Below are 12,307 nucleotides of genomic sequence, written 5' to 3'. Positions count from 1 at the left end.
CTGACTGCTGACCTCTGAGCCAGTAACGCACCTGAAGAGATTGCGCGGAGCTCAATTTCAACCATTGGTGATAAATAATCGGGCCCGGCTAGAACCCTTAAGCGACTGGGAGAATCAGGATCGGTAGACCTTCAGGGTGCGCTGGTGTTGCAGATGCTCATGCATGCAATGATGCATGCGTTGATGAGCCGGTTCTGTCCCTGCATAGAGGATTAGACCAGCTTGTTGCTGTATGCAGTCTCTTTCGGCATTGGGCTGCGCCAACGAATTTGAAAGGACGTGCGCGAAGATGCTGTATTGATTGACTACCTATCATTGAGACTCATGATACCTACTTGTGCAGCCGAAAATTTGTCTTCTTGGCACGGAAGTACCGACCAATCGATACCTTTTCATGGTTCCACACCCCAAACCCAAACCAATTTTTTTTTCCAACCCCCCAAAAACCAAACAAACAAAAACATCAGGTAGGTAGGTAGTTGTTAGCAAAACCCAAAAAGAAACACATACTCCCGGTGGGGGTCGAACCCACGACATTCGCATTGCAAATGATGCCATATTGGTGCAACGACCACATATAAGAACGACGCGCTACCACTGCGCCACGGGAGTCGGAATTCAATCGAGAATTTACTATCTTGCGACATATTCCAAAACTGTCTACGGTGCAGGGAGATTCTTGGAATTCTCGTAAGCATTTGTCAGCGCCCAGGGATTCAGAATATTGACTCTTGTTTTTTGACGCGACGCAATCAATTTTGGCTGACCAGGTTTACAACCAATTTTTACTACGAATCCACAGACCTACCTGTCTAAGAAAAAGTAATCCTAACATTAAGAAATCTATTTACTATATATAGGTTGCGTCATTGTCGACTCGTCCATGTTGAAAGCAATGGGTTTCATATATTCGGTCGGCAGCCCCCTTGGATCCTACTACCTGCCAGGACATAGGCTCCTCGCGCCGGACTTGCCAAGAAGATAGACTTCTCGGCCGCACGCGTAGTGCTTCCGGACGCAGCCGTTAAGGAAAAAGCAGCTGCGGTCTTGCTCGCTCGGAGAACGGGCCCGACTGGCCTGAGTGCTTCTCTGGTACGAGGAAAATTTCGGTATAAGGATGGCTTGACATGAGGCGGAGGCGTAAGGTGTAGATTCAACAAGGTAGGAATATCAGAAGAGCCTGATATCGATGTGTCCGGCGAAAGGGGGCGCAGACGTTGTTGGAAGCTCTGGGTAGATGTCAAACACACGGAGCCGAATCATTGGCACCACTGTTCAGGACCTGCGGCCTGCTATTTCTTAATGGTGTTGAACAAATAAAGCCAGCTGAAAGTCGCGAAACGGGATACCTACATCCATAAGACAGTCGCTAATCTAGAAATCCACGCGGACGCCTGGGACCGGAAAGAGGGACCTCCTTCCAAGCCAGTGCTTATAGGTAAGGCGGACTTAAACGTTTGTACTTAGTGCCGGCAATGTATGCTGATACCCTCATCTCTAGCATTGATGATTCATGTCGATAGTTTTATGATCTTCTACAACCCAAAAAAAATCCATTTGACCATGGCAGATCCCGCTACTCGTACAAATTCCCGCCAGCCTTAGACCATCATTTATATCCCGAGAATACCCTTGCTAAAGACATCATGGCCGACAAACACGATAGTATCGCATGGGCCCGTATGTTTGCTTTGCCACCTGTCCTGCTCCATCCAAAACTTGCCAAACCCTGTTTTGCTCGGGCATATCGTGAGCCATCGTTACCTTGTCACTCTTCAACTCACATCCAAATATGGTGCTGACCTAGGGTAATGACGCCGTTATCGTGAAGCCCAAGGCTTGCTGGTGGGACATCCGTTTCGAGAATAGGTTGTGACTCAGTAGCCCCTGAGGTCTTGGATTGGAGAGCAGTCTTCATGTAATGATTTTCTCCCTTGGAGACCGTCTCGCCGTCTTCAATCATGACCACTTTTTCGTCGTCTGTCTCCTCTTCTTCCAAGATGCCAGAGCAACAAGACTCACCATCGCTATCGATTATTGAGCAATCTGGCCTTGTGTTTTGTTAGTCCTGGTCGTGATCTAGATTTATATAGTCAAGGAGGTATTGAAGTGAGATTATGTCCGCCAATGCTTCCTTGGAGTCACGTTTTTGGTCAAGAAGATGTCATCGTCGAGAGAGTAATTGCGCAATGCCGAGGTACATGTTTTCAACCCTGGTAGTCGTCCATTGTCGCGGTCGGAATTTTTGAGGCTTTGACGATTGCTAAATGCCAAAGCGTCATGGCTAAAAGCGACCCATCGTTCAAACTCGTCTAGCAAGAACTTCACTGCTTCTTCGGAAACTTTCGCAGGAACCGCTGAATGGAGCTGGGAAACCGCAGAACAAAGGCTTGATCTCATTAGCACCAACGAGAGCATTAGCGAGTCAAGGCGGGGATACTGTGCCGAGGCGGACTCCGAATGGTTAACTTGGGGTTCCAGCCGTAATGATGAAAGTTGTGACAGCGTCGATTCCAACTGATTGATGCCCTGACTAAATCTACGTTGGTGCTGACTGCTCTGCCGCTGAGCTCTGCGTGTGAGGAGACTGACGACCTGGACCTCGTTTCGTATTGTTCTCAGTCCGCCGGAGCTTCTGCTTTCAGTCTGTTAGACTTCCCAACGGAGATGGTCATGACCCATCCGCAAGCTCGTTTGTATCTCATCTTGGCCCAGAGTCAACTTGGAAGCAAATTGCTCGATGCCATTTCGAACGATACTCAGTTCGGTAGAGACCAGGCCCCTGGTCTCGGGGGGGAGGCTTGGAGAACGTCCCGTGCGCCTGTTACTTGGGTTTGTAAGACCCTCCGTTCCTCCCTGGCTATTACATCGTGTTGGCTGTAAAGAGTCAGTATAGACCGTATCATCCTCATGGATGTCCATACCGTCCGACTACTGAGATTGCGACAACAATGCGCTGCCCCAGTTCATCGACAGCCTGACGGGTGTATCGATTTCTTGCAGTTCCATAACGCACTTAATACGTTTTGCAGCATCTTTCAGTGTACTCGATTCTTTCTGGAACGGAGCAGTGATTTTCTCGACTTCATCGAGCTCTGTTTTGCAGTCCTGCAATTACGAGTGCACTGTTGCGATAGACAGTCCATTCTTGCCGACGAGTAGGGAATTGTTCAACGCTTCACAAGGCTATGAACTTCCTGGAGTAGACTGTGAAGCTGTTCGAGTTCCTCCGAAGGTCTCTTGAGGTTCCGAGGTGCCTCCTTGAACGCTTGAGAAGACTTATAGACCGAGCCTGCGAGACGACAGCTGACGTCCGCAAGGCCAGCAATGGATGCAGCACTAGCGTTGGCGGAGAGCGGGTCAGCCATACCGTGAAGATACTGAGATGTATTGTAGACCCTTTGATAAAATCAACGCCGCGGCGCAATTATACTTCGAAGAGATTGTGATCTATGGCAACCTTTGATAGCTGGGCCAACGATGGTAGTGGGTGTCCACGACTTTTGCGGGACCACTTCAAAGTAAGGCTTGAGGCATTGTGTGTGAAAGGCTGAGAGCCCGCTGAGACCCTGCATAAGTACCAGCTAATAGAGAGGTCCTCCACCCCACCTCTCCCCTTCCAGTCTCGCTGGAACGCAGTAAGCTCAGGCGTACTCCCCGATCATAGTGAGATTCGTCGAGACGGTCAGAGGCCGACAAATTACATTGAGAATAAAAGACGCAAGCTGACCTCGGACAAACGTGTTCTTAGTCTCAGGTATCACAACGAAACAAAGCGTCTTACTTTTTGAGAGTATATAACGGTTAGATTGCGACATAAAACAGTTTCACAGGTTGCCTTACACGGGTTCTGTACGATCTCAGTTGTGAGGCTCACAGCGTACGTATCTTGCCTTCCTTTTCGAGGCAGCGCGGCAGCCGCTGTGTAGCCTTTGCACCGTTTCCTGTTGGAGCAGATTTCCGTCTTCTTGGCATTTCCAACGTCACTGCCAAACCTTCGGCTTCTCCCTCCGCGTTTCTCCTAGCCTTTTCTGAGTGCAGACTTTGTGTCAACGTAAATGGAGCGGAGATTTTGGAGCGAGTTGTTGTTTGTGCTTAGAAAGGGGCATCTCTTTCAACTTACTTTATTGGCCAGGGAAGAATTGCTAGGAGATGGAAGTGATATCGGGGTCTAAGTTTCTGACTGACGTTTTAAGCGGACGTCGAGGGCATTTGCATGAGTGTTTGACTTGCGAACTTGGTGTTGATATTTGTTGTGAAGATTTTCTCCTGGTAGCCTATCTTCGATGGCCGATTGCTAATTGAGGAAGCTTCACAGTAACGTCCCATCTAACCATTATCTTCGAGGTCTCTCTCACGTCGCTCGGTACTGGAGTGAATACCACGTTCAAGCTGTAGGAAGGGACCGATGGGTACTTACTTTTGGTAAGTTCGGTGCAGCATCGCGCGATTTAGTAGAAAAGTAGAAGGGAGTTTGCTGAAAATTTATGTTAACCAGACACGTTTAGATTGCGTGAGCTTCTTGGTTCCGTTAATGTTCGTGAGAACAAATTCTAAAGCCTCAAAGATATCAATACAGTCCCCGGTACTATTCACGGCTTTGATATTTCCGCTACTTGCGACGAAAGCACTTTTTGATCATGCACGGAAAAGGCGGTGGTCAATCACAACGTCACTACGGACTCATTTCGCGCTGTTTTTTAATTTGCTGGTTCCGGCATCGCTAAGGGTTCAGCTGTGGTGATGCAAAGGTAGTTCGAGGAGGTCTAATGGAGAGGTAGTCCTTAGTAAGTTGCGTAGTGCGCTTTAAGATCGCTGTATCTCAAATGCTTGACTTACGATGTTTTTGAAAAAATAAGGTTAGTTCTATTAGATACATCTTCAACCTAGCGAATGTAGAGCAGCTATACACGATGCTCTTTGCCAATGAAACAAAATTTAGTCCTCTCACAGTAAAAGCGAGCATACTAGTCTTCTTTCAAGATCGCCCAGCCTCAAAAACAACAGTTGCGATGAAGAGCGCCAGATGGACACCAGCAATACCAGCAAGCAAAAGTGTAACATAGTACCAATGCACTGTCAGACGACTACCAAGATGAGGCACCAGACTCTCAACTTGGATTTGGTGATTGGTAGACGCCATCGTGGAGAGCGAGCCGATTGCAAATTCAGCCATATCGGCGCCGACTTGGTCAGCCTTTATGAAGTGCGTTTCATAAGCAGTGCTATGGCCGGACTCAGCACAGTGGCTTCTGCTCCAGGACATAAGTAAAGTGGTTGTGACTCACCGAAAGCAATGAACTGGTATTGTATCCGAATGTTTTAGCCGTTGAGGAGTGTCGGACGACCTTGTAGCGCAATTGACGCGGCAGCAAATCGAGCCATGTCGTTTGGGAGGCTTTGAGAGTTTGTCGTCGTCTTGGTGACGTTGGTGACGTCGTTGACGGTGATGGGACACTCAAAAAAGGTAGAACTCTCGCCTTGACCTATGGACCTATGAGCCCATACCTTTATGCATCGAGGACCACAAGCATATCTCTTCTCCTGTTGTGGGATGTCGATGCCTCGATATACATAGGTGGTCCCGTCATAAGCCCCGTAGGCTGCTGGAATGGTAATATTGTCGCTGAATGTACCATTCGTGTATTTGTAAAGCAAGTCTCCATTCGGCTGACTTGAAGGGACACCGACCATTGAGTAGTTCAAACATTCGCCAGCGGACGCTGTAATTGTCCGGTTCATGAACCGCGGGTAGGCTCTCGTCCTATCTCTAGGATTGTACTCATTGAACCGATAGGCAAATTCCTATTGGTGAGGAATCCGTCTGCAATAATATCCATAATTGTTCTTGGATTGCAGAACGTCCGAAATATCGGTATAAATGCCGCAGTCTGAACGTGAACTCAAGGCTATGTCTCCGTATGCGTGTGCTAAAGACTGAGTTGCAATAGCCCCACCACACCCCCCATGATTGAACCAGTCGAAATAGCATGTGAGGTTAGTTGCATCTACAACACCTGGTCTTACGTAGGTACCATTGTAGCTTGTGCCATCATCTATCGAGAACGTTAGACTGATGATTGCGACGGATGTTTGCGCGAGCTTGATCATGCCACATCAGCTAGATGATCTTGCGAGAGAATCGGTACGCTCACTATGTTCACAAAGATCTAGGACCCTTGTTAGCAATTTCCTTCGACATCAGATGTCTACTGCACGATTTGGGGTCTTGATCTGGCATGCTCGAAGCCAACACGCGTGCACGCAAAGCAAGCAAGATGCAAACTTAGAAAACTCTATTCGCTTGTAGGAAGTGAGTCTAAGCAAAAGCTTATGCCATGTTGAACGTATAAAGTTTCGATTCAGGAGGCTGAGGAGTGACTTACCCAAGCGACACAGAACAGCATAATCCTTTTTTTACGGGATGTCCACGCAAGTACGCAAACAATGGTCAGGCTATCAATATCTCTAATCAAATCCTTTTCTTGATCGCTGAGGTACGGCTGCGCTAGAATTCTCTCTCTCGAGGCTATAGCGAAGGACTTGAACACCTCCTGGAAGGCCATGACTTGATGAGCTTCTGTGCATCTCGTAGAGGATATGAGAGTGATGACGGACAAAGAAGTTCAGTCCCAGCCCTAGAATCAATCCTGTAATGATTGTGTTGAAGGTATGCTTCTGAACATTGGTGATATTACCCTTCTGTTCAAAGATCCTGATCGTTACAAGGATGGAAGCGCAGGAAATCGCTGTCACGAGCCACCAAAACCCTTGCCGGATGAGGGGCGTACGAGTCTTCTCGGACTCGCCAAAAGCTGTGTTCAGCTCCTGGAGATGTGCATTGCTGTAAGAAGGTTCTTGACCTTCGAGTTTTTGATAACGATCAGCCATTTGCTTGTGATTCTACTTGATCCCTAGATGTGAAGAATTGAATGGACTCTAGAAACGTCTGTGCTTTATAACAAATAAGCTCAGCTGGGGCAAATGCAGCCAGCCCTTTTTGTATCAGTCACGATAGGCGTTGCATTTAGGGTATAGGGCAACAGAACTTGATAGGCTTCTTCTCTCAGAAACCATACTTGGCATACGTCTTCCATTGAGATATGCTACCAATCAATGGGAGCCAATTTCCACGGTCACCGATCCCTCGGATTCATTATCCACGCTTCAGAAGCGTGCAGAAGAAGGACAACAGCCTGGCGCAACGTGCGCTCCCCTCAGAGCTATCTTGCCCCGCTCATACCTACCTCGGCAGCTGTAAGGATGCAGTCGACCGTCTAGCGCTGCCACGTCGCCGCGCGAGTTTCGACGACGACAATATAGCGCGGAAGAGGGCGGTTATGAATGGCGTACTATTCTCACCCGGGCGCTTCTCTTGCTCGTTGTCTGGAGGCCGGAAAGCTGCCCCGAGCTGACCGCCGGTCGGGCCACATGATCAGCCCCGAGATCGCTAAGCGGACCTCTCCCGGGGCGGCCACGCACTGTATTTAGCGTATTCAAAACCGTTGCAAATGCTTGGCATCAGAGATTCCTACGCAGATCCGATTATGAATTTTATAATTTTAATTCGAATTTTGTTATTTCTAGCGGAGTTGAAATCGTAAGAGAATTGACTAGAATTCTCAATAGAAAATGTTTAGATTCAGATTACTGGTTTAGTAGTATCTAGAGACTAAAAGAAAAATGAAGTTATTCTCGATTGACCTCGCTCGCAATTCTAGTATATTTGCAATCCTATAGGTTACTTGATTCCTTGTAGATTGGATGTATTGTAACAGCTTTGAGGTCGCAGCGATAAGTGTTTTGTTTTATATATAGAAATCTTTACGATTCAAATTATAGTTGTGCAATTAATAATGTTCATCGTGCGCAGGAATTTTTGATGCCAAGCTTTCAATCATGGTACTAAACCTGCAAATGCCGTATGGTAAAACTTCGATAGGATGAGTCAAGAGCAATCGAACCGGTCTTCTCTGTCTTGGCGATCCAACAGCTTTTCCCACCTATGATACTTCGTCAACAGCTGCACCCGGGAAGGTCTAAAAATAAGCGGGCGAGGTGAATGGGTGTCTCGGATTGCATACAGGTACATACAGGCAGGCAGTTTTGAAACACCCAGAGCTAGCATGAAGATGCAAAGAGATGCGACTTGCCGAGTGTGATGCCATTGTGAAATATCAATCATTCGCGACCGAACGTTCGGTATAATCTCAAACCGAAATGTTGACTTCTGCGGTCTTCGAAAACCAATGCCAAAGTGCTTGAGAATTTCGTTCTCGGGGCCTTGACGAGGAACAGTAGACTTGTGCTTGTGTGCTAGGTACAACCTCTGCATTACATCAGAGATTGTGCGATTTGCGCCTTACCACAATATCGAGGTCAAATAGCATGAACTGGAGGCTTGGACTCATTCAGAACAGAGTCAAAGTCTGCTTATCGAACCTTGCCACCACATCGGGCCAGCGAATGTCATCGTATCTGGTCCCCCTTTCCCGGAGAAATAAGCAGCCAATTCGCTTGTAGATGTTGTTTACGGGATCCACAGTTTTGAGTGCTAGACTTCGATTTCCCTCCCCATCAATTATTACTATCCAAATTGGCAAGACGAAAATCCCTGCTCGGCGTTCAATTGTCTCAAAATGAAAAAGTGGGTACCAGTAGCCACCGTGCCTGAAAACCGGCAAATCGAGGATACAATCAAAATTTGGGGAAAGGCTAGATTGTTTTCCTCTGATACGGGCTGCAATCAAAGTGCTGCTCAAGCGGATGAAACCGACTTTGATTTGTCCAGTGACATCAGCCGCAACAGATATAACACCCGAAGCCAAGATGGTGACAATTTTAATGGATAGGTCTTCTTCATCGTCCCAGAGAATCATGAGGTCGTCATAGAATATGAAACCATCTACACTTGCCCAGCTCCAGGTGGGCGCTTGAAAGGAAGCGTATTCTTCTTTGAGATCCTCCCACTGAGCTCTCCACAAAAGTCCATATAGCAGAGCCTTCTCCCATAGACCGGCTAAGTACTCATCGCCCAAGAACGATTGCACTCGCTTTGCAAGGCCCGATATCGCCACCAACTTGTCCTCGGCTCTGGTCAACTTGCAGCCACTGTAAGCTTCCACAATCTTGTGCCAGTATCTCAGAACGTACTTGTTATCACTTGAGACTTCCAACTTATCCTCCTCGGCTCTGGTCAAATTGCGGCCACTACAAGCTGCCACAACATTGCGGCGGGATCCCAGAGCGCGCTTTCTATCACTTGAGACTTCTGTGTCCAAATCAAAGCTCTTCAGTCGTAGGATTGACGTGGGTCGTGGAAAGCCATCTGGGTAGATTTCGCACGCATCGAGATGGAGACACTCTCAAAACAACTGCTCTTGATTGTAATGTATAAAACGAGGAGCTAAAACACGCTCTTGGACCACCCATGCTCTTCGATTCAACGGCGACTTTTCAAGATAAAGTTTCCAAAAAGTACTAGGGTGCACATGGTAGGATCCGTTATGTGCGAAGTTGTTCCACCGCGTTTAAAACGTTATTGGAGGTATGAGTGAAAGATCGCGATAGAAGAAGCAAGCTTGCTCGCTGTCAGAAGCACCCGCTGCTGCAATATTACAGTGCGAATTTTGATAAACTTCCATCATCGTAGCGGATTCGTAACGACAGTCCTCCGTCGAGTCGAAGAATGCATAGAGCATCCATCCATAAATAGCGAATGTTAAGCTCCCTTGTAACTTGGATAGCCTCTCGAAAACTTCTAGGAAGCTCTCTGAGTTTGAAGCCCGCCTTGAGGTATTCAATGTCGTACTAGTAACGACCAAGGGTCATGTAAGGTGTCTCTGGTGGATTTTGATGGGTTATGCACAGGCAAAGTTCGACGTCAGTGCGTTGTGGCTGCAGGTCAAGTAGTCGTGTCGGATAAAAGTCGTATAGTGCTCGGTGATCAGATCGTCCACAACGTTGATGATATCTAAGACAATTCGACATCCAGCTTCTGACTTGAATGAAACAATCAGTAGATGCAGTATTGTCCGATACAGCTACCTCTCGTTCTTGCGGAATTGGATGTAAGCCTGACGACGAAGGACTTAGGAGAACTACACGTTTATCAGCCCAGTTTCAGTGTCATTCAAAAACGGAGCAGAACACTCTAATGAATAAAGAGGTACCACACACATATATGTAGCAACGGGTCTCCGTCGTCGACACGATTTTCCGTGCCCAGAAAAAACTTTGAACGATATCCCGAAATCTATATTGCGTGAAGCTCGAGCCTCTCTGCGGAGCTCTCGCCTCATTATCTAACAGTGCGCGCCAGATCAACGTGCAGGTCTGACAATGCTCCCTAGCTGCTTGGCGCAAACCGTCCTCTGTTGCGTGACGGATTCTCTGACGTGGGTATTCGTTCTCTGGAAGATCTACATCTATCTGCAGCCAAAGATCTCCTTCGAACATCTTTAGCTAGGTCTCACAGATCATGGTCGCCAGGCGTTTGTCGAACATCTTCTCCTCCAAGCGCTGAATTGTAGCTTCGAGCTCTTGCTCTGTCCTGGAACAGCTACATAAGGGTTGATAGTTCCCGAGTCAGCTCGCGCAATCCTTACAAGTACCCGCGTTACGCTGTATTGTACCATTGTACGCGAATCAAAAGCGGCGCAGACCCTAAAGCAGGTATGGACGGGTACATTTCCGATTTAGCGTATTCAAAAACATCTGGAATGCTTGGCACCGGAGATATTTCACACCACACACCCAAATTCGTAATGTAGCATAGAAATCTCTCCGCAAAATCATTCAAATCAAGTAGCCACATCGCAAATAGTCGCATTTAATCAATTTTGAAGCTATATAACCTCAGCTATACCTCCCAAACGCACCAATAACGCAGCAGCCACCAAACCGCCGCCGTCGCCGCCCCTCAGTCGCCGTCGCAGTAAGAACTACCCCCCCATAACTACTGAAATAGCCTCTGCTTAAGAAGCTCAGAAACAGATAAATGGGGGGCTGAGTGTTAGCAGCAGCCCCTACGGGGGCCCTACGGGGGCCCTACGAAGGCCCTGCGGCCAAGTATTTGGGTCCAAATAGGGGTGTCTGACTGTCAAGCGCAGACACCCCGGGACCAGGCTTTTTTAGCTGAGTTGCTAACACTGAGGAATATACCAAGACTTCAGTATAGCTTTATCTTTTCATTTGGGACCTATATTAACGATAGTAGTGTTATTGAATAATTTTGCGGAGAGATTTCTATGCTACAGTACGAATTTGGGTGTGTGGTGTGAAAGATCTCCGGTGCCAAGCATTCCAGATGTTTTTGAATACGCTAAATGGCTTGGCACCTCAAACGTCACTCCCAACCCTTCGGCTTCTCCCTCCGCGATTCTCCTCAAGTATCTCATTAGAATGGCTTCCGATTTTAGGTTTTCGACCTTCCTTACTTTTATCCTCCCTTTATCACCCTCTGTTTTGAGCAGCTACCCAAGCAGAGCAAAGCACAATGGACCAATATGAATCATTATATCCCCCCACCCCCGAAGTCCCTTCTTCGCTCCGCCTGTTCTTTAAAACCTTTTACAAGATTTCCGACACGCCTGAGGCACATGAAAAGTACGTAGATTGCTTTACGAAAGATGCCGTGTTAGTAATGGCAAGTGCCAAGGTGGAAGGGTCTGATGGTAAGGAGGTCTCTTCGCTTATTCCGAATTGCTCTACTTGCATTCCATATAGAAAACGAGCCTGCTCCAAAGGCTTGAAAAACCGCTTTTGTATTGTGTTGTATACTCTGCTTGCTTTTGACGCGTGCAAAACATCAGGAATCCTCTCCCTCCGCCAGAACATGTGGTCAGCAGTCTCGTCCCGTTCCCACCACCCGACAAAGATTTTCCCCTTTGCTCCGGTGTCGGAGTCTGAAGCGGAGGTCATGCTCTACGGTACTGTAGAGTACGGGTTTAAAGAAGGCGGTAGTGATGGCAAAGACTGGGCTGCTAGAGCGCTCCTGGTGAATGGTGGCTCAGAGGGCGGAGTGGGCGGCTTGGGAGGCTGGAGGATGAAGTTCTATCAGGTGTATTTGGTAAGTGGCGTTTTTTTCTTGTCGAATGATAGACCGGTCAAGAGCGAGATGAGCTGATTTGAAGAGTGGTGTAGGATACAGCTGCAAAAAAATCATAGGTTTTCGAATTTCTGCGCCTTTCCACTTTTTTTGATAAAGAAAAAATAGCACTTCCAATCTAAGTTGTCCCGTGTGTAGTAGGCAATCATCTTGCTGCATTCGAGAGTGCTGCGGGCCAAATCCGTGCCAAATGCGAAC

The 12,307-nt window shown here is 47.6% G+C and overlaps 2 protein-coding genes and 1 non-coding gene across 3 annotated transcripts; 1 reads left to right on the top strand and 2 right to left on the bottom strand.

Moving 5' to 3' along the window:
- Positions 1-507: 507 nt before the first annotated feature.
- On the bottom strand, positions 508-612 carry HO133_000777. The gene has a single exon. It is a non-coding gene; the product is annotated as a tRNA-Ile (tRNA).
- Positions 613-8,411: 7,799 nt separating this feature from the next.
- HO133_000776 (uncharacterized protein) lies at positions 8,412-9,328 on the bottom strand (the record flags this gene model as incomplete). Its single annotated transcript, XM_037291713.1, has 2 exons — positions 8,412-9,271; positions 9,310-9,328. 2 exons carry the CDS (start codon positions 9,326-9,328, stop codon positions 8,412-8,414), a joined length of 879 nt encoding a protein of 292 aa, XP_037152075.1.
- Positions 9,329-11,497: 2,169 nt separating this feature from the next.
- On the top strand, positions 11,498-12,168 carry HO133_000775 (uncharacterized protein; the record flags this gene model as incomplete). The annotated part of the gene is made up of 3 exons (XM_037291712.1): positions 11,498-11,675; positions 11,814-12,070; positions 12,145-12,168. 3 exons carry the CDS (start codon positions 11,498-11,500, stop codon positions 12,166-12,168), a joined length of 459 nt encoding a protein of 152 aa, XP_037152074.1.
- Positions 12,169-12,307: the final 139 nt, after the last annotated feature.

The sequence above is a fragment of the Letharia lupina genome, assembly GCF_014066315.1.
Source record: "Letharia lupina isolate WasteWater1 chromosome Unknown contig_11, whole genome shotgun sequence".
NCBI lineage: Eukaryota > Fungi > Ascomycota > Lecanoromycetes > Lecanorales > Parmeliaceae > Letharia > Letharia lupina.
The sequence above is the reverse complement of the archived record's forward strand: the minus strand, read 5'-3'. Positions and strand labels throughout refer to the sequence as shown.